Source organism: Callorhinchus milii, unplaced genomic scaffold, assembly GCF_018977255.1.
Source record: "Callorhinchus milii isolate IMCB2004 unplaced genomic scaffold, IMCB_Cmil_1.0 Scaffold4, whole genome shotgun sequence".
In the NCBI taxonomy this organism is placed as follows: domain Eukaryota; kingdom Metazoa; phylum Chordata; class Chondrichthyes; order Chimaeriformes; family Callorhinchidae; genus Callorhinchus; species Callorhinchus milii.
The window spans coordinates 76,367,317-76,390,400 of record NW_024704745.1 but is presented as its reverse complement, the minus strand read 5'-3'; the positions used below and the strand labels follow the sequence as shown (position 1 = coordinate 76,390,400).

At 44.8% G+C, this 23,084-nt stretch overlaps 1 protein-coding gene across 2 annotated transcripts in view; it reads right to left on the bottom strand.

Annotated features, from left to right (window-relative positions):
• cracdl (CRACD like) overlaps positions 1 to 23,084 on the bottom strand; it is a 72,868-nt gene that overhangs the window by 21,367 nt on the left and 28,417 nt on the right. For both annotated transcript variants that reach the window (XM_007891148.2, XM_007891147.2), the window contains 2 exons: positions 2,401 to 2,477; positions 694 to 862 (listed from right to left, as the gene is read on the bottom strand). In XM_007891148.2, the coding sequence (XP_007889339.2) occupies positions 694 to 862; positions 2,401 to 2,437 (206 nt within the window). In that variant the 5' untranslated portion in view covers positions 2,438 to 2,477. The remainder of the gene's footprint in view (positions 1 to 693; positions 863 to 2,400; positions 2,478 to 23,084) is intronic.

Below are 23,084 nucleotides of genomic sequence, written 5' to 3'. Positions count from 1 at the left end.
TTATAATTTAATTCCTCCCGTTACACCTTTATCCCCCCCACCCACCACGCCCCATTACAGCTGAATCCACACCCCCACGTGTTACGGCTGAACCATCATTAAATAATCAAATGGTTTGCATATCAATAACTGTGATTTAGACTTTGCCCCTTTCACGTCGGGAGGATGCCTCAAAAGCACTTCACAGAATTTACCAGTGTGTGTTCATAATGAGCGCCCAGCCTTACAATAATACAGGAAATAATAATCCGTCCATTTGCTAAAGCACCTTTCACGTCAAAGCGCTTCGCAGGATATACAGTGCAGCGTAGTGTCTGTATTGTATACGTAAGTGCGGCAGCCAATTCGCACACACCTAAGCCCCACAATTGGCATTTTTAATGGTGGGATTGTTGGCCAGGGCATTCGGAGAAACTTCCTTCCCTTTTCAAATAATGCCATGGCTAACAATTCCCGACATAACATCCACCTGAACAGGCAGTCGGGACCTCAGTTTAACATCTCATCCAAAGGACAGCACTTCCAGCAATGAAGCAGACTCCCAGCACCACACTGGAGTATCATCTTAGACAATGTGAGTTCAAAGTCACAACCCAGGGCTTGAACCCACATCCTCCTGACTCAGAGGTGAGAGTACTACCAACTGAGCTAATTGCTACCAAATTGACAGGAATTGCCCAGAAAAACTCTTACCTTGATTCAGTCTCTGAGTCGAATTCTTGAATGTGAGACTCAGGAAACGTGACATCACTGGTCGACTGGCTTTGTTTCAAATTATTCTTCGTTGAAGATGTTGAAGAATCTTTCTTTTTCCTTTTAATGAACAGCTTCTTGAACGATTTGAATTTGGACTTCTTCTTTTCTGAAGCGTTAAGGGAAAACCGTGTCACAGAGTAAACAAGAATAACTAAGACTCCTGGCCTTTGTTAGGTGAGGCGGTTTTATAAGAAAGTAGCTAATGGTCCAGCAAAAAGCTTTCTTTCCAATGACAACTCTAAACTCCGTACTTCCATTACCCCAGTCCTTGTCAAACTCCACTGGCTACCGGGCACAGAGTGGATCGATTTCAAAATCCTCACTCTTGTATTCAAAACCCTTCACGCCCTGGCACCGTATCTCTCCGACCTGTTCGCTCCCTACATTAGTACCCGCTGCCTCCACTCGACTGACTCCGGCCTCCTCCTTGTCCCCTCAGCCCGTCTGCCCCACCATCGGCGGCCGTGCATTCAGCCGCTACGCCCCAAAGCTGGAGCTCTCTCCCTCAATTCCTTTGACTTACCCCCCCTCTCCTCATTTTCAGGTCGCGCCCAAAGACCCTCCTCTTTGATCGCGCCTATGGTCACCTTCCCCCTCCCCCTGGCTCGGCATCGGGCTCCGCCACTGTTAAGTGCACCGAGACGCCGTCCGGCGTAAAGTCCGCTATATAAATCCAAGTTGTTGTTGTTATAGGGAAGCCCGTTACCACACAGTGCCTGGGATCCATAAAAATCATTAGGTCACCACCAACATCACTTTCTGTTTCTTGCACTTGTGCAAAACAGTAAATGATATTGCCAATGATCTGCAAGTTGGCTTTTTTTTAAAAAAGTGCAACGTATTATAAGCAAATTTGTGCTCAAGTGAAGTGTGTTATAATGGGGGGGGGGACATGCCATTTTAATCCTATCTTCTATATGACACTTATGTAACCCATCATGTGGGAGATAGGATTAAAAGACGTTACAAACACAGTGGAGTTTGTGGCCTCTAATGTTTGATAGAACTATTTAGCAAGTAGCAATCTCTTTGCTGTCAGAAAATGCCCAGAATTAGTCATTAGGAAGAAGCTTTCCCCTCTCTCTCTCTCTCTCTCTCTTCCTCCCCTCCAAACCCATCCTTGTTTGACCTGGTCTCCGCCTCTGGTCCAAACTGTGGTTCAACAAGCATTTGAGGACGGGTAACGAGGAAAATGAGCATGTCAGTGCCAGCTCATTAAAGAGTAATCCTTCCAATCCCATTTACCTGCCCCTTCCCTTACCCCCCGTAGCTCACTCCCTTTTAGGTATTTATCTCGTTCCCTTTTGAAAGCTAAAACTCAAAAAGAGTTTTATTTTGTTCTCTTAAGGCCATTCAAAACTCTCTTAAAATAGAATCGGAATAATAATAATAATCCTTGCATTTGACATAGCGCCTTATCACGTCTTCGAGAAGTCTCAGAGCGCTTCACGGAATATACTGTCAAGTGAATTGACTGGGTATTTTATGGGCGAGACGGTTAAAATTAAATGCTTCAATTTTATTCTAGGCCTGAGCCTCCCCTCAAAGTAATGCCTAACTGAAAAATTGCTGAAGGATAAAGGGCTAAACGTCAACATGTGTTAGTATCTTGGGTTCGCGAGCGTCATTTAGAATGATGTCTACCTGAGGCGTCTTCACTGATGCCTTCGGTCTCGTTCATCTTGATCTCTGTCAGACCCGTGGCCGTGATGGTGTACTCACTGGAAAGGAAAAGAGAGACACTGTTACTCTTTCAGAATCGTGCATTATTATAATAATATCATATATAATAATCCTTGCATCTGATACAGCGCCTCAGCGTGTTATCGAGACATCTCAAAGCGCTCCACAGAATACACTGTAAGCACTCCGGGACGCTACTCCACTTGAAGGACGCTATATAAATGCACGGTTGTTGTTGCTATAACGTGTGTCTGTTTTGTGGGCACACACGGCAGTCAATTTCGACACAGCAATGTCCCACAAACAGCCAGGGAGTGATTGACCAAATTTGGGGGGATTGCTGGCCAGGACACCAGGAGAAGCACCCTTTTCTTTTCGAATTGTGCCGTGGGATCTTTCACATCCAGGCGGGGGGTGGTGGGGTGTGGGGCTTGAACCCACAACCTTCTAACTCGGTGGCGAAAGTGCTTCCAACTGAGCCAGACTGACTTATTAAGGTATGCATTAAGCGCTCGGAAACACCGTCTGGGGTGAAGGCGTCACAGAAATCACTGGAAAGTGTAGTGACTGTATTTGTAGGCGAACGCGGCAGCCAATTTGAACACAACATTGTCCCACAAGCAGTGATCGATCAATTTGCAAGTTGGGGTGAAAGGGTTTGTGTTAATATTCACCAGCTGCAACACTGCTGCCAGCACGACACTGTCTCTGTGGTGTTGATGTTGGTTAGACTGGGACTGAGTTCATTCCCAGGAGGCAATGAACAGTCTCCCTAAAAGCAAATGCTGGCAGTATTGTTACCATAGGGTTCAGGGAAGGGCTTGAATCAACAGTATCCACTAAACCACCTTTCAGGTGTCCCCATAGGCTACAACACTAACTAAATGAAGAGAATGGTTGTTGGGCTAAGGCATCGATTGGTGTTACTGGAATAAACAACAACAAAATTACATTTGCATAGCGCCTTTTACGTCGGGAGGACATTGAAGCTGTTTTTCTGTAGATTGCAGTTATTGTGTATATTTCCGTAGGCGAACACAACAGCCAATGTGCACACGACAATGTCCCACATACAGCTATGAAGTGAAAAGCAATTGTTTTGGGAGAGGGAGGGAAGGGGGATTGTTGGCCAGGACACCAGGAGAAACTCCCTTCTCTTCTCGAAGAGCGCCATGGGATCTTTAACAGGCAGGTGGGATCTCATTTTTAACGTCTCATACAAAGGACGGCAGGGTCCAACAGTGCAACAACAACGACAACTTGTATTTGTATAGTGCCCTTCACGCGGGGTAGCGTCCCAGAGCGCTTAACGCAGCGTTCCCCGGCACTGCGTTTGAGTACACGTTACATAGGCAAAATGCAGCGGCTAATCGACATGGAACCATCGCTCGCCTGCAATATACACAGTCACTACACTTGACATTAAATCCTGTGAATCCTTCCTCTCAATGTGAAAGACGCTATATCAAATGCAAACACTGTATCATTATACATCAATGTGATGATGATGATAATTAAGCCATGGTTCTACTTCAATCAATGAGGCTTCCTTTATTTGAAGCATGTGCATGTCTTCCCCCGTCCCCCCACACCCCCAAAGTCCCAATATACATCTTGGAAAATGTTTGATTAGCAACGAGATAAAACACGGCAAACAGAGAGAGTGTGAAATCCTTGGAGTGAGCCAACAAACCAAAACAGTCACCAACAGTGATTCAGCCTGAAACAAGCAAAGAGGTGGGCGTGAAAAGTCATTCATGCAATTTATTTATACCTTTTAAGATCGCCCATAAATTGGACTGTCATTATATTGTTGCTATGATGTGCAAACACAACATGCTACGAACACACACAAACTCTAACCTAAAGTCCACACTGAATGACAAATCGAGCCACACATTTGCCCCCTTTTCCCTGATCTCGTTTAAGAGAAAACAATTTCGCAAACTTTTTTTTAACTTTGCATCTCGCCATCTGGGGACCGAGCAGCACCTGGAGCTCGGGGTTTGAATCCAGATCCAGAGACGCAGGATTAGAAGCTTCTTGTTGAAGACAGAAAGGTTCTGACCTGAAGTGAACTTGGGGCAGTTTCAACCCAATTCCGATACGCACAGTTTAATTACATTTATATAATGTCTTGCATATCCGGGGGACGTCTGAAAACACTATCAAGGTCAACTGCATAAACTGCTCTCAATTTCCGTGTGGACAAGCCAAGTCGATGGCCAGAGCGTGCAACGAAAAGAATTCCAGTAATATAGTGTGTCAGCTTGGCTCGGTTGGCAGCACTCATGTCTCTCGAGTCAGACGGTTGAGGCTTCAAACGCCTGCGTTGGGAATTTAAACTAACAGTCCCGACAATCCATGACTCTATTTTACAGCATAACCTGTCAAGCGCTTTGAGACGTCCTCCCGAAGTGAAAGATGCTCTATCTGATAATAATGATAATCCTCTAATGTAAGGATTATTATTATTACCACATGAGGCATTCATTGTAAACACACTCTGGGACGAGCTGAATATTCTATATAGTATTATTATGGACCCTGAAGGAGGCGAGCGAGGGAGTGAGTCAAAGGGAATCTGAGATGGAGATCCAGAGAGCGGGTGGTGGAGGGAGAAATGAAGCAGGCTGGTACTTGCTGAGCAAAAGGAACACCCAGGGTGGTGCTAGGAGGTTGAAGAGGTAAGGTGGGGTGAGAGCACAGGGGTGGGATTTAAATGCACAACACAATATAGTGCGTAAGATTGGCCATGTATTGCCACATCAATGGTGACCCGATGACCCTGAAGTCAAACAATTATTAGCATGTGGGAAGTCCGCAGGGCACTCACTCACTAAGTCAATCTACATTACAAAGAAGTGCATTGTAAAGTGGTCTTACTGCCTTTAGTCTACCAATAGGTACAGTTTTGTGTTCTGATACACATTTGCAATACACTAAAGACAACTCAACCTGTCTAGACTGCATGTCGCAGGGCTAAAATAGCCCCAAAGGATCAGGTTAAGTGCTAATCCATCAGCAGGTGATTCTCTGAAGCTCTAACATTTTAAGGCTCTCACATTTCCTCATGAAATTCAACCAGTCTCGCAGATTCCTCTCAACGTAAAATGAAGCTGGAAGGTTACAGTTCCCACAGGCAGACAGTCTCCACGCATCCCATTTACACCCGCTTTCCTCCACATTCATCCAGAATTAGATAAGCAAGATACGTGCCTCCGGGGAGGAAGTGCGCGTTCCATTCCAACCATGTAAATTTCTGTGTGTCGGTGACATACATGGAACATTCAACGTTTGCACTGTGGCTTGGTGGTTAGAGCACTCGTCTCAGGACCTGGGTTCAATTCCCGGGCAGGGCGAAACCTCGGGCAAGTTTCCTTACTCCACAGGCCTCTGTTTACCCAGCAGTAAGTAGGAACCCAGTTGCCAGTTGACTGGCCATTTGCTTTTCCGGGGGTAATAATCCCTTAAAAAAATAATAATAATTTGGTCGCTCAATCCACGACTGTTTGTGGGACACTGCAGTGTGCAATTAGCTGCCGTGTTTCTCCCAGAAAATATACAGTCAATTCACTTAACAGTATATTCTGTGAGACGCTTTGAGACATCTTGATGATGTGATCAGGTTCTATATCAAATGCAAGGATTATTATTATTATATCTCTTTACAAGCTGTTTTCGCAGACATCACTGTGTCAGACATGCTACTGACCATAAAACGTCACCATTGTAATCAATAATCCTTGCATTTTGATAGAGTCCCGGGTGAAGGGCGCTATATCGATGCAAATTGTTGTTGTTGTAGAGCACACTTATCACATGGTCAAGATGTCTCAAAGTTCTTCACAAGATTAACTGTAACGTATAGCGACGGTGTAATTGTTGGCAAACATAACAGCCAAATTTTTACACAGCCGTGCTCAACAAACAGCCAGGAGTGAATGATCATTGGCTGTTTGTTGAGCACGGCTGTGTAAAACTTTTTATTTGTGGGAGAGTATGTTGGAGGTGCCATCTTTTGGATGACGCGTTAAACTGAGGTCCCGTCTGCCTGCTCAGGTGGTTCCCATAGAACAAACGGAAAAGCAAAGGTATTTTCTCCTGGTGCCCTGGCCGACAATCCTCCAGATAAAATTGATCATTTGACTCACGGCTGTTTGTATTAGATTCAGAGCCTTATCATCCTGCCCTGCGTTCTTTCTCCCCCCCCAGGCCCCCGGCATCAGGCTCCGCCACTATTAAGTGTTCCGAGACGCTGCCCTGTGTGAAGGGCAACTTGTTGTTGTTGTAAATGTAAATGCAACTTGTTGTTGTTGTTTGCGGAGCATCGCGGTGTGCAAATTTGTTTGTAAAAATCCATCGCTACAGTGAGAAATAATTATTCTAAAGTGTGATAAGGCGCGCAATTAAATAATTTTAAAATTAAATATCATCATCATCGTTATTATTATTTATTGTTGTTGTGATTACTTTGGGCCGTCCTACTCTTTCACATTTCCTTCACGTGGCATTTTCCTTTAATTCCACAGGATAGCAGTAAATGTGTGTGGCATTCCTTCGCATTGTGCTGCCTAGTGTTCCCACAGAGAGAGAGAAAACCACCCTTCATTCTGCACACAATCAAATTACTAACTCATCACGAGCTGCATTAGCTCAATCCCCGGTTGCTGTGTCCCAGCAATAAGGTCAGGAGTGGTTGACAACCCAATACGGTGCTGTTTCACACAAACCAAGCATTGTGCTTTCAGTCTGAAATGAACCACAGACGTACATTGCATTACCTCAAGGCACCATAAAATCATAGCCTCCGTCAACTGATCATGGATCAGCTACAATGGGAACCTTGTCATCACCCATCCGAGGAACTTGCTTGACAGCAAATGGACGTGGAGGGCAGATAAAACATTAAAGGGGATTTTTGTAAGGCTCGAAGACAATAATAACTATTACTAATAATAACTTATAATAATAACAGCAGCAGCTGTGTGTAATTGGCTATTTATAGTGGAGTCCCGTAACGTAGAGGTTAGCGCGCTCGCCTCACAAGCAAGAGGACCCGCATTCAATTGCCGGGCTGGGTGAAATCGCAGGTAAATTTCCTTACTCCACACGCCTCTGTTTACCCAGCAGTAAGTAGCAACCCAGTTGTTAGACAATTGGCAGATCGCTTTCTGGGGGTAATAATTGCTTCAAAACAAATGATAAATTTGGTCACTCAATCCATGACAATGTTTATGAGACAATGCCGTGCGTAATTGGCTGCTGCATTTCGCCCACAAAGTATACAGTCAATTCACTTTACAGTATATTCTGTAAAGCGCTTTGAGACGTCTCAACATCTCAGACATCTCAATAAGGGGTTACATCAAATGCAAGGATTATTTTTATTATGATTACCTGCATAAATGGTGCAATATAAATTCAAGTTGCTGCTATTGTTGATGTCTTGCTTTAAACTGTCAAAGCCTAAATGTTTCATTTGGAACAGATGCAACCCATTACATGGGCAATACCACTCTTGGCATCCAGCAAAACCATCACCAACCCAAGAGAACATGAGGGAAATAGCTACACCTCAGTTTAAAACTTGAGATCAGAGCCTAAGTATAACCATTGACATAAAAATACATACGAGATCCTCTCCTCAAAATAATTTGAATTTACGAGGTGAAAAATATATAATTTTTTAATAATTGGTTAATTCGATGTGATAATCAGCACAAGGAATCACTTAAGAAATTGTATAATTTTGTGTGTAAACTGTTTCTTCCCCCCCATAGAAAACAGTCCATTTGCCAGATAAAGATACCGGCATAATTCAAGTGGTGTCCTGTCAAGCATAACTCAAACGGGATCTGTGGTTAAGAAATTCCACTGTTTAATAGATTTGATGTGATAATCACCTGACTCCGCTGGTAGCACTCTCTCCTTTGGGTCAAAAAGTTGTGGGTTCAAGTCCTACATCAGGTTCTGTCAGACTTTAGTCTGACAGTGAAGTGCAATGTGCGGGGCGGAGAGGAATTGGCCATCGCAAGCTCTGGATGAGACCGAGTTAAACCGAGGTCCTGTCTACCTGTTCAGGTGGACGTTAAAGATCCCAATGCACTACTCGAAAGCAGGAGGGAGTTTCTCCAAGTATCCTGCCCAACAATCCTCCAGATAAAATTAGTCACTAGTCAAAATACGTGGCAAGTAATTACAGTCAAGTATAGTAACTGTCACTCATCAGCAAATGCTGCACCCATTATTGGCCTTAGGAAGATGGTTGTTTGTGGAACATTGCTGTGAGTCATTGTGTTCATCTACAAAATACAATTACTACAGCAATTTCCTGTGAATGAAGCAATTCAACATCATGTTATTAGAGGTGCAAGGATTATTGTACAACAATAATAATAATCTTACATTTGATGTAGCTAGCCTCTCATCAGGAGGGCAACACAAAAGGCTTCACAGGATATACTGTAAAGTGGAGTGATTGTGCACGTATTTCGTAGGCCAATGCGGCAGTCAATTTGCAAACAGCAGTGTCCCACAAGCAGTCATGAAGTGAGTGACCAATTTCATTTGGGGGATTGTTGGTCAAGACACTGTGAGAAATGGAATGGCCAGAACACTGAGAAACACTCCCTTTTCCTGTCAAATAATGGGGTGGGATCATGAATGTCCACCTGAACAGGCAGACAGAACCTTGGTTCAACATCTCACCCCACAGACAGTACCTCTACGTTCCTCCACTGGACATGTGGGATTTGAACCTACGCTCTACTGACCCAGAGACGAGAGTGTTGACGACTCAGCCAAGCTTGACATCATGAGGCGTTACACCCATTAGCTCATATTAGAAGTTACTGAGGTCCACACACAATGAAGGGTGGAAACGGATCGCCCAATACTCCTAGAAATTGAACCAGACACCACTTGTTTGTGAAGGAAAGTTACCCATATGAGTGGATACAACCAGCAAAAAAGATTAGAGGTTTTTTGTCTAGATAAGGGAGAATTGAGAGGGACCCTGAGAAAGGGATTTAAAAAGATGAAAGGGATTTGATAGGGTGGATGTTCATGGGCTATTTCCACTCATTAGGGAGTCCGTAAAGAGGGGGCATAAATATAATATAGTCAGCACCAATCTAATAGTGAGTTTGGTGAGAATGTGGCTCACTGCCAGAAGCTGCGGTTGAAGCAGAAAGCATTGATGTATTAAAGAGGAAACTATGTATGCAAGAGGGAGAAGGCAATAGAGGGGAATAGGAGGGCTGGGGGTTTGTGTGGAGTGTAAACATGGCACAGACTAGTTGAATGGCCTGTTTCTGCGCTGGATCATTCTATCTTTAGCACATTAGTTTGGTAGCACCTGTGTACTGTTACCATCACGTTTTTTGGGGGGGGTCAGCCGGGTGTCTGACACATGCGGAAACCCATCACGTGCTTGAGAATATAATAATAATAATAATAATCCTTGCATTTGATATAGCACTTTTCACGTCGGGAGGACGTCCCAAAGCGCTTCACAGAACACACTGTAAAGTGAATTGACTGTATATTTGTGGGCGAACGCGGCAGCCAATTGCGCACAGCAATGTCCCACAAACAGTCGTAGATTGAAAATGACCAATTTATTATTGTTTTTGGTTTTGGAGGGATTATTATTAGGCTCTGTGTGGAGTAAGGAAACTTGCCCAAGGTTTCGCCCTCTGCCTGGGATTGAACTCAGGTCTCTCGCTTGCAAAGCGAGTGCTCTAACCACTGAGCTACAGGACTCCAAACCAAACTGAAATTTCCATGCATCCAAACTACGCGTGGAAATTCCAGAGATATTTATTGGAATGGAATGCGCACTCTCTCCCTGGAAGGACACATGCTGCTTACCGAATTCTGGAAAGAATTAGGCACAGGTTGGTAAGAGCCAAGGCTTAGGGACCCCAGAGTGTGTGTTGGGGTAACTGCTGGAGTCTAACCAGCTAAAACCACATAGCGTGCCATTGATATTGCTGTCTGGCCAGCTTTCCCACTGCTTGCCCAGTTAGGACCACCCTAGCCATGAGGGCTTTGACCCTGCAGGGTTAACAGGAGCTGAGTGGGATGACTCCCTGCCCTCAGTGACTGGTCTGCCATTCCAGGTCCTTCTCAGTTTAACATCTCATCTGAAGAACAATGCATCTCAACCAACAACACAGCACACCCCCAGCACTGCATTCGAGTGTCATTCTCTACCTTTCCTCCTCTACCCTCAACTCCACGACCACCGATGTCCTGACAGCTGCCTGTCCGACATCGAGTCCTGGACGAGAGATAACTTTCTCCAGCTCAACGTGCGCAAAACTGAGGCCCTCCTGATTGGCTCACGTCAGCGCCTCCGCACCTCAGGCGCTGACAGCATCAGCATCCAAGGCTGCACTCTCCACCTCTCAAAGCCATCAGGAACCTCGGCGTTCTGTTCGACCCTGAGCCGTCCTTTCTCCCTCATATCCGCACCACAACTGGCACCGCCTTCCATCACCTCCGGAATATCGCCAGACTACGGCACTACCTCACCCCTCACGCTGCTGAAATTCTGGTCCACGCCTTTATCACCTCAAGGCTGGACTATGGGAACTCTCTCCTCGCCGGCCTTCCCGGCCCTCCCTCCACACTGCAGGTCATTCAGAACTCTGCAGCTCGTGTACTGTCCCGCACCAGACACCGCGACCACATCACTCCCACCCTCGCTCGCCTCCACTGGCTCCCCATCCCCCAGAGGATCGATTTCAAGATCCTCATCCTCACCTACAAGGCCATTCACGGCCTCGCTCCCTCCTACCTCTCCAACCTACTATCCCCCTACCTACCTGCCCGTACCCTCCGTTCCTCTGGCTCCGGTCTGTTCCACATCCCCCGCCCCAACCGCCCTACCATCGGTGGCCGGGCCTTCAGCCTCTCAGCCCCGAGGCTCTGGAACTCTATCCCCCAGTGCCTTCGCCGCTTCCTCCCTTTCCTCCTTCAAGGCCGGTCTCAAGACCTTTCTCTTTGACCGAGCCTTCAGCTCCCCTCTCGACTCTCTTCCCCCTCCTCGCTCCCTCCCTTCCCTCCCCTCACCCTGACCATTTCCCCCCCAATGCTCGGGTCCTGACCCAACTGTACAGCTCCTTGGGACGTCCTCCCGACGTGAAAGGCGCTCAACAAATGGAATCTTGTTGTTGTTGTTGTTGTTCTGTACTGTGTGAGCTCAAAGTCCTTTTATTATAGTCTGAAACACATTGAGTACTTTAACTGACATCAATCGGTTCAGTTTTGTTGCTGAGGATTTAAACTGTGCCTGTAAATAGCCCTTTTATTAAAGGGTTTACAACTTTACTATCGATCTTCTTGGAAAATATAACCATTCCTGGGAAGTGTAACTGTGGGAATGTTACTGGCTGTTCAAGATTCCAGTGAAATGAGCATCTTGACATAGTTAACACAAACGTAGCTAATTAATTCCAGGCAAAATTGTGAACCCGTGCGATCGATTTAGAGAGAAAATATTCCTGAAATTCCTAAATCATCACTTTACTGGCTCAGATTTATAACCCGCTTCATACCCATTACACAAACTTCCTTTGGGGGATCGTCACAAGATACATCTGGATGAGGAAAAGCCCTTCAGTCCATCTGATCTACTGCCTTTAGAACACCCCCACTAACCACCACACACCCTCACCCCCCCAATACCCACCACCCAACCCCCGCCCCCCCGAGACATCTTACAACACAGTCACCATTGAAATCACAGCGATTTACAGCACAGAGGAAGGCCATTTGGCCCAACATAATAAAATTGGTCACTCACTCCATGGATGTTTGTGGGACATTTCTGTGTGCAATTGGCTGCTGCCTTTCGCCCACAAAATATGCAATCACTACACTTTATAGAATAACTTGTGAAGTACTTTGAAATGTCCCAACAATGTGATAAGGTGTTATATCAAATGCAAGAATTATTATTATTATTGTTGTTATTATCATGTCTCTTTTAACGAGCAATCCTTTCAGTCCCATTTACCTGTCCTTCCCCCATCCCCTGGACATAATAGACTGGGATCATCAGCACACAGAACACTTCAGACAGTAGAAACACCTTCAGGCACTGCCTTCACAAGGACTGATAATGGTCACTTAAAAAGCAACTTGTGCCTGTGACTGGCAGACGGTAATGTGGGTGTTGGTCAGATGGGCCGAAGGGCCTTCTTCATCCGAACAAATCTCGCGATTTTGTGAACATATAGGAACGCTAGGGACAGAGATTCTTCCCACTCCACTTAACCCTGCTGTGAGAGGTAGAGTGGTCTAACTAGATAACCTGCCGGAAATCTGTCAGACACTGTTAGAAATGGCAGGCTGTGCAATTAAAATACAGAAGTAAGCCCCAATGCATGTTGTGATGTCCCCATAACCAATGCCAACCTGCACCCTATACTTTCTGGGATTAACAACAACAACAACTTGATATTAGCACTCATCGAACAGGGTAGTGTCCCAGAACGTTTTAATAGTAGAGTGAGTCCCTCCAGGGAGAGAGAGTGCACACACTCTATTCAAGACAAGCGGAAATTCCCATACCAAGTTTGGTTTGGATATTCTTAAGCATCTCAAACACGAGTCGGACATCCAGCCAACCGCAAATAAAAATGAGAAAAAGAGACTTGGACCTAAAATGGAACAACAACAACAACAACACAAAATTACATTTGCATAGCACCTTGCACATCAGGAGGACGTCCCAAAGAGTTACGGACCCGAGCTGGGGGTCGGGGTGGGGGAGGGTGGAGAGCAGGGGGGAAGCAGGGAGATCGAAAGCACAGTCCAAGAGGAAGGTCTTGAGGTGGGTCTTGCAGGTGGCGAGGTAGGGGGCGAGACGGAGGGACTGCGGGATAGAGTCACTATACTTGACAGTATATTCTGTGAAGCGATTTGAGATGTCTCAAAGACGCGATAAGGCTCTATATCAAATGTAAGGTTTATTATTATTATTAAGTAAAACTTTGCCAGGAGGTTCATGGAGTAAATCAGCCTGAAATAGGCCATTTAGCCCCTCGAGCCTGTTCCGCCATTCTATAAGATCATGGCTAATCTGTACCTCAACTCCAGTTACCCGCCCTTGCCCCATATCCCTTAATACGTTGACCTACCAAAACAATCGCAACACTCAAGATTAGTCCAATGATCCAGTCTTCCAACTGGCAGAGAAATTTGTACTCGTTTCCATTAAGCACTAGAGATGTGAAACTATGAAGGGATATTGGAAAAACATCTAGAAACTGGGGCCAGTAAAAAGGACCTCAGTGGCACAAAGACAATGATGAAAGTGATGAAACCTCTTAGCGCTAACTGGCAGCGCCCCGTGGAGAGTGGCAGGTGGAGATAGTGTACTTTGTGGTCACCTAACCGAGGAGAGAGCGGGCGATCGCAGCAGCCAATTTGCGCACAGCAACGGCCCCGTAAACAGCCGCAAAGTCAGTCGGGAGTGTCTGATCTTGAATTCCAGATACTTGTCGTCATTACCAGGAGTTTGTTTCCTTTCTAAAAACAAATCCCCACGTAAAGTCTGAAACATAATGGTCTCGAAAGGTGCGGTTGCCTTCTTCGGGTGTGAGTCACGCAGCACTTTGTAGAGGCTGCTGACCTTTCTACAGAGGTTGCTAGATCAAACCTAGGTAACTGATAACAGTCGGGTCCTGGGTGGAAGGAGCTCAGTGACAGCTTCTGCACTCCTTGTACTCCCAGAGGGATGTCACAACAATAATTATTCTAGTCCAAAGGTTAGCGTTATTTATTATTATTTGAAACAACGCCTTTCAGGTCAGGAGGATATCTCAAAGCGCTTCACAGAATTTACAATAAAGTGGTGTGACTGGGTATTTTGTGAGCAAAAACAGAAGCCAATTTGCACACAGCAACGTCCTACAAACAGCCACAAAGTGAATCACTGATAATCTTATTTGGCGGATTGTTGGCCTGGACACCAGGAGAAACTCCCTACTCATTTCAAGTAATGCCATGGGATCTTTAACATCCACCTGAAACTCGTTTTAATGTCTCATCAGAGGTACGGCACCTCCCGACAATGCAATGCACACACCCATCACTGCATTGGAGTGTCAGTCTAGAGTATGCGAGTTCAAAGTCCTGTCGTGGGGCTTGAACCCACAACCTTTTAACTCAGAGATGAGGGCACTACCAGCATTCCGAACATTGGCCATACCCTCTAGTTTCCTGAGGAATGAAGAAACTCTGTGAATCCCAAACATTTAGCAGAGACAAGAATCTCTTCCCCCACCCCCCGGCTTGGCATCACCGCTCTGGGACGCTACCCTGTTTGTTGTTGTTGTTGACACTTGGCATGACTGAAATATTGGGAACTCTGCTGCTGTATTTGCGATGGACATGAGGATTTTTAAACTGCCATCAACTCTCTGTGAAACGATCCCAGCGAACTGTCAGATGAGCCCATTTGAAACTAGGTCATCGCTCCAGGGAGAGTTCCATTGCCGGGCAGATGCAGTCCTGATAATTCACCTTTCTATAGGGCTCTGTTAAATTCAACACAAAACACTTTAGAACCATTTCCCTTCTCGTGATGCTGAAGTAACTGTCACGGAAACAAAGTAAGGAGACTGATATCTTCATGAATTGGGACCTGCAATAATAATAATAATAATACTTGTATTTGATATATTGCCTCATCATTGTGTCGAAACTTCTCAAAACCCTTCACTACATTTACTACAAAGTGGGGTGGCTGTGTATTTTGCAATCGAACGTGGCAGCCAATTTGTCCCACAAACAGTCTTGGTGTGAATGAGTAATTTTATCTGGAGGATTATTTGCCAGGACATCAGGAGAAACTCCCTTTGTGGGCGATCGCGGCAGCCAATTGCACACAGCAATGTCCCCCAAACAGTCGTCGATTGAAAATGACCAATTTATTATTGTTTTTGGTTTTGGAGGGATTATTATTAGGCTCTGTGTGGAGTAAGGAAACTTGCCCGAGGTTTCGCCCTCTGCCTGGAATTGAACTCGGGTCTCTCACTTGCAAAGCGAGTGCTCTAACCACTGAGCTACAGGACTCCACTTGCCTAGACTCTTGCGAATGTTCGGTGGGGGGAGGTCACAGATTAATGAATTATCCAATTAATTGATCAATTAATTAATAAATGCAGATTAAGATTGATGCTTCTTGACACAGGTTGGCCACTACTGGCCTTGAGAGGCAGTTCAAAGTCCCAACATAGGATTTCAACCCACAAGCTTGTGACTTAGAGACAAGACTGCAACCAACTGAGCTAAGATGACACCTGAATGATTTATTGGCATAGGAACGAGAGAGTACACGAGGAGGTGGGGCGATAGCAAGAGTCTAGAAGCAATAATGACAGCCTGTGTGGAGTTGTAAAAAAGCAGGTCTTGGAGTTCATTGCTGAAACAACAGTGGATTGATGAGGGGAATGTGACGGATATTGTGTACACGATTTTACAAAAGGCGTTTGATGTCACAGAGGAAGTTTGTTGATAAGGATAAATCACAAGATATTGTATGGAATGTGACTAGGGAGAATCCAACAGCGGTGTTTTCCAGAAGTCAGTGATAGGACACTCTCTCTTTCTCTCTCTCAAAATATACACATATTTATAGGAAACATGACCTGGACTACAGTACTGGGGGTAGAGTGTCAACATTTATAGACACCAAAAAAGGGAGTACGGTCAACTGCGAAGAGGATTTTAAACGATTTCAGGAGGACATGAGCTATGGGACAGGGCAGACAGATGCCAGATGAAGTTTAATGCAGAGAAAATGTGAACCTTTTAAGAGGAAGGATAAGGAGAGGAAACACACACACAATGGTACAACTTTAAGAAGCAGTGGAGTTGCAGAGCGACCAAGGTTTCAATATACACACAGGTCATAGGGCAAGTTGACAAAACAGTTTTAAAAAAAACCTTGCCTACAGTATACCATCACTGTACTTTACATCGATTAAAGCACTTTGACACCATTGACGTTCAAGCACTATCATTAAAAGTAAATACAACATAAATATCACATGGTATCACGTGTTAAAATTCAAGATCTACTGCTAGGTTTAAATTCACGAGCTACCAACTCCAACTGAATTCACAGGTGATGAAGGAGTCAGCCTGACTCAGTTCGGCAGCACTCTCGCCTCCGAGTGTGGGTTCAAGCCCTGAGTATGATTTTGAACTCGTGGTCTAGGCTGACACTCCAGTGCAGTGCTGCATGGTTTGATGTAACATTAAAACCAAGTCTGACTGTTCAGGTGGACGTTAAAGTTCCCATCCATGACCCTTCGTTCTGACGAAGGGCTGTGGAGCCGAAACCTTGACTCACTTTCCTCTCTCCATAGATGCTGCCTGACCTGCTGAGTGTTCCCGGCGACTTCTGTTTTTATTTCAGATTTCCAGCATCTGCAGTTCTTCGCATTTTGCTTACGCTAAATTATTTAAACTGACTTCCAGAATACCACTAACTTCCAGGAAACTTTTAGCAGAACGCTTAGCGAGCAAGTATGAGCAAAACAATTAGGTACATCATTTTAATTTGAATGGTTTAAAATTTCAATGAGCTTACAAGTTAGGAATCTGCTCACTGCCGTAAAGGAGGCTTTAGCTGTCAACTTTCTGGAAACCCACCCTACAAACAGTCTTGTGCAATAGGTTGCATCCTAGCAGCATACTACCTTGGCACTTGATCACAAGTGACTGACACAGTACTTGAATGATCCTGTCACTAATGCTATTGAATCCTTCTCTTTCTTCCTTGCTTAGCACCCAACCCTGCCACTGTGTGAATGGTGCTGTACAAATCCCGTCTGTTCAGGAAGTTAAAGATCCCATGGCCCAATTTGAAAAGGGAAGGAGTTTATCCCATTGTCCTGACCAAAATTCTCCAAATAAAATTGGTCACATACTCCATGGCTGTGTGTGGGACATTGCAGTGTGCCATTGGCTGTCACATTTCGCTTGCAAAATACAATCAATCCACTTTACAGTATATCCTGTGAAGCTCTTTGAGACGTCTGAATGTGGTGATAAGTCGCTATATCATATGCAAGAATTATTAATATTATTATTACAAATACAAGTTGTTGTTGTTAAAGCAGTTGTGTAACAAAAATAAGTCAAACCATTACTGCTACTTCCTGGTGTCTGTAGCATTTGCAAATTGCTCCTCTTCTGCCTGTCTGGAGGTTATCGCAAGACTCATTTTCCCCAGAAAACAACAACAACAACTTGCATTTATATAGCACCTTTCACGTGAGGTATTGCTCCGGAATGCTTGCCGAAAAAATGAGGAAAGGACATACATTACCCTTAATAAACTTGGCTAATAAATATCTGTTGATCCACGAATGGACCAAAACTTGTAGAACATGTAATTTTATAGTGTAATAATAATAATACTTGGCCAACAATCTCCCCAAATAAAATTGATCATTCACTTCATGGGTTGCTTGGAGGACACTATATTGTGCAAAATTGGCTGCTGCGTTTCCCTACAAAATATACTTATTGTACTTTGCAGTACTATATATCTTGCAAAGCACTTTGAGATACCTTTCTGATGTGAAAAGCGCTACATTACATATATACATGTTACATATATATATATAAATAACAGTAACAATAAATAGAGATACAGGGCCTTTCATGTCAGGCGGACGTCTCAAAGCACTTCATAAAATTCACTGTAAATTGTAGTCGCCATGCATGCATTTTTGTAGGCAAACACGGCAGCCAATTTGCACACAGCAGTCGTGAAGTGAATGACCAATTTTACCCGGGGGATTATTGGCCAAGACACCAGGAGGAGCTCCCTTCGCTTTGAAAATAATGACACAGGATATTTAGCTATCCCTGAACAGGCAGACGGGACCTCGGTTTAACATCTCGTCCAAAGGATGTCACCTTTAACAATGCAGCGTATGGAAATGACAGCCTAGAACTCAAAGACCCAAGGTGGAACTTGAACCCATAACCTTCTGAGCCGGGCTGACCACCTATCTTTGGCAGGGGGTGTGTAAATTTAAATGACTTTTGATACTGAGTATATACAATCAGATTTCCCACTATCAGTAAAATCACCAGAGGATGATAATTTACCAGCCAAACAACCTCTCACCCGATCCCACCCGTCTTTACAACATTAAATACACAACATCAAGCATAAATATCAGACACATGAAACACAAAATCATAGCGTATCAGTTATGAAAATGATACCAATTTCGAACAATATCAATTCAATGATATCAGCGGAAATCAAATTACTTTCAGGCGTTGCAGCTTGTAATGCAGGTGTTCTGTCCTGGCCAACAATTAGTCAATTGGCTGTTTGCCGATCACTGGGTAAAATTGGCTGCTGTGTTGGCCTGAAAGGTACACAGTTGCCGCTCTTTACAGTTAAATCTTGGGAAGCCGCTTTGAGATGTCTTCCCGACGTGAAAGACAACTTATTGAATTCCAGGATTATTACATTAAAACTCACATAAGTCTGATCTGTATAAATCCTGTAAGCGCCTAAGTCATACATCTGCCCAAGTCTCGTTCAAGAGTTTATCTTCTGTGGAAGTTTGACATAACACATACTTTGCATAAGTCCTATTAAATATATGGTCCCAACTGATAAGACTTGTGTGAGGTTTATTGTATTATTTTTTTCTCTCTACCTGTTGAAAACCCAACCAAGCAAAGAACTTTGCCATGAAACTGAGCGATGTGAAATGAAGCCAAGAGCAACACTCACAATCGGCTTATTCAGGATTCCCAAGTCCTTCAAGAGAATGTGTTTACAAGGGATAAAAGTCAGCTTGTGACAGCTGAACCGTGAACTGTGCCACGAAGGGCGAATCTCCTTTATCTTTTGCTGCAGGTTTCTTGTTGGTAGTTCTGCTACGTGCGCTGGGTTTCTGTCCCATTGCAACCTAATCTAGCTCGATCTATGCTTTTTTCCACCGCTGTGGAGACTGACCTACATTCTAGGTCCCTCCCTGGCCTCTTCCCCTCCCACTGCACAGCCGGCCTGATGCATGCAAAGGAGAATGAAAACCAATTTCAATGGAAATGCCACGAGCTTGTACACCCAAAAGCGACAGAGCAGTTGCACTGGATAACACCACCTTTCACAATACAATACAATTTGCGCTCATGTAGCACTTTGCTCCTCCCTACCTCTGTGACCTGCTAACCCCATACCGACCTGTCCACTCCATCCGCTCGACGGACCCTGATCTGCTCCACCTTCCCCGCCCAGCCCGCCTCACCATCAGCAGTTGGGCCTTCAGCCTCTCCGCCCCTACTCTTTGAAACCCCATCCCACAGTCCCTTCATCTCGTCCCCTCATTTGCCTCCTTCAAGACCCTCCTCTTCGACTGTTCTCTCAGTCACTCTCCTACCCTCTCTGCCCTCCAAACTCCCATCTCTTTTCAACTAGTGCCACGGGATCTTTATAACGTCCACCTGAACAGGTTTAACATCACATCTGAAGGACAGCACACGGGAACATCTGCCTAGACAGTGAGCTCAAAGTCCTGACGTGGGGGCTTCAACCCACAACCTTCTGACTCAGAGAGGAGACGAGAGTGCTTCTAATTGAGCCAGGCTGTCAGACGCCAAATATCAAACACGAGGATTATTATTAACATAAGTAGAGGGATCTGGCACAGAGCGATGGGTGGGGAGAGTGATGTTGTCTGGTTGAATTCCTTTAGCAGCAGTAAGTGTAGTGTTAATGAGCTCCAGTAAACAAAACTTAATTGGTGAAGGAACTACCTGTGCTGCCTCACTCAGGTCACCAAACTCTGCCAACACGCTGTTTTGCTTGTGCTTTGTGAATGCACTCAGTCAGAACCGATTCCCAAAAGGAATAGGATTTGGGTTCTTTTGTGACAATGCGGATGTAAGACCACTTGACTGCCTGCCCAGATTCAGAGAGAAACAAGAGCACAGACCAACTGAGTCTACTCGCTGAACCCATACACACGATTGCTTAAACGTAATCTGCCATAATAAACCTATAGTATTATTATTATATAATAGGCATTTGCTAGCAAAAACACACAGTCACTACTCTTCACAGTATATCCTGCGAAGTACTTTGAAGGGTCCTCCCAAAGTGAATCCAAAGGTTATTATTATAATAATTATTATTTTATTCTTCGGATAAGATGTTCCTGTAGCATATTGGTTAGAGCACTCGCCTTGCAAGCGAGAGGACCTGAGTTTGATTCCCGGGAAGGACAAAACCTTGGGATGTTCTCCTGACATGAAAGGCGCTATACAAATGTAATTTTGTTGTTGTTGCTGTTAGACAAATTTCTTTGCTCACTCACTCCATGGCTGTTTGTGGGACATTGCTGTGCGCAAACTGGCGGTCTGGTTTCACCCACAAAATACACAGTCACTACACTTTACAGTAAATCTCATGAAGTGCTTCGAGATATCTCTACGATGTGATGGGGCTGTACCACCAAATACAACAATTATTATCATTATAAAATGACACCTTCTCCTGTAGTTTTTGGACCATTGAAGGACAAATTGATGCAGATCTTTCTTTATTATTATTAATATCATTATTAGCCAAGATTTAAAAAAAGCTTAATAATATTCTTTTCTCCAGGTATCACATACTCTAAAGTGACTCTCCAATGCAGTGTGGGGGGCTTCTGCATTGTTGGCGGTGCCTTCCTTCGGATGAGACTTCAACCAAGGTCCCGTCTATCCGAAACTAGAAAGGAGTTTCCTGGTGTCTTGGCTAACACCAAAATAAAATTGTTCACTCACTCCATGGCTGTTTGTGAGACATTACCATGTGCAAAACTGGCTGCTGTAGTCGCCCACAAAATACACAGTGAAAAAGCACTTTACAGTATATCTTGTGACGACATGATAAGGTACTATATCAAATGCAAGGATTATTATTGTTATTATTATCTTTATCATTCACCACATTGATTCCCAGGCTCCAAAGAGGCACCCAACGAAACATACTGAGACGGTTAAGGTCACTTGGCAGTGAAAGACAACCCCAATGCAACATGAATCAGGTAGACACCTAGCGGGATTACTTGCTGACAACCTGCAAACTGGGAATAAAACCACTAAGATTTTCCCGGCTTTTAAAGATTCATGTTACAGGTGGGACGCCAGCTGATATCTATTAACTCTGGGTATTTTGTGGAGTCCTGTAGAATTGTGGTTAGAGCACTTGCCTCGAAAGCGAGAGGACCTGGGTTCGATTCCCGGGCAGAGCGAAACCTTAGACAAGTTTCCTTACTCCACACGTCTCTGATTACCGAGCAGTAAGTAGGAACTCGGTTGTTAGTCGATTGGCGGATCGCTTTTCCAGGGGTAATAATCCCTTAAAAAAATTCAATTCGCTTTACAGTAGATTCTGCGAGACGTCTCAACGACGTGATAAGGCGCTGTGTCAAATGGAAGGGTTATTTTTTTCACAAATGTAACAAACCATCATCAAAAAGCGTCACAACAACAAATTGTATTCATCTGGTGCCCCTCACACAGGGTAGTGTACCAGATTATTGTCCCAATAATTTTTATTGCTCCTATTTTGTTTAAGATGTCTTTCACCGCTCTCTCGTCTCCCATAAGTCTCTCTCACCAATGCTTCTCTCTCCACCCATGTCTCTCTCTCTCCCTCCATGTCTCTCTCCCCCCCGTCTCTCTCCCACCCCCTCTCTTCTCCCCCATGTCTCTCTTCCCCCCTTGTCCCTCTCTTTCCCGCTTCATCCCTCTCCCTCTCTCCCCCGCTTCATCCCTCTCCCCCCCAATTTGTTCCTCTCCCTCACCACATCTCTGTTCCCCCCACGTCTCTCTTCCCCCCCCACGTCTCCCTCTCCCTCTCCAGTCCCTCTCTCCTCAGTCCCTCTTCTCCGCCACATCTCTTCCCCCCCATGTCTCTCTCCCCCAAGTCCCTCTCTCCCCACCACGTCTCTCTCCCCCCCCGCGTACCTCTCTCCCTCCGCCATATCTCTCTCTCCACCTCCACATCTCTCGCTCTCTCCTTCCCCCATGCATGTCCCTCTCACGCCTCTTCCTCTCCCCCTTTTAATTAACTTGTCCAATGAACCCAGTGCCTGTTTCACGAGGCAGTGAATGATCAGCTGGACTGAGCAGCGTCCAGTGAGCGACTGCTGAACAGAGATACAAAGAGACATTCAGAGATTGAGAGCGAGAGAGAAACACATCCTTCATGTCCATCCATCACAATAAAAGGCTAGAAGCGATTCCCACATTAAAACAAAACCTGCTCAGGACACAGCCTCTGGGTGAAGACTAAATAGAAAGGATTTTCCTTAAGTGTGACAAAGAAAATAAGTTGCACCCTGTTCAGTGACCCCAATCCAGTTAGCTCCTGGCCACTGTGTTAATGAATCATGAGTTGTCACATTGTCTGATAGCTCGGACAGCAATGATTTTGGTGTATAAAGTGTCATTGACATCCTTCAATCAATCACTTGCTATTTCGTATAGAGAGAGGAGAGAGAGAGGGACAGAGAGGAAAACAACTTGCTTTTCCATATCAGTTAATGCAAATGATCCTTTAATCATTACCCCCACCTTCCTTTTCTGCTCTCTCT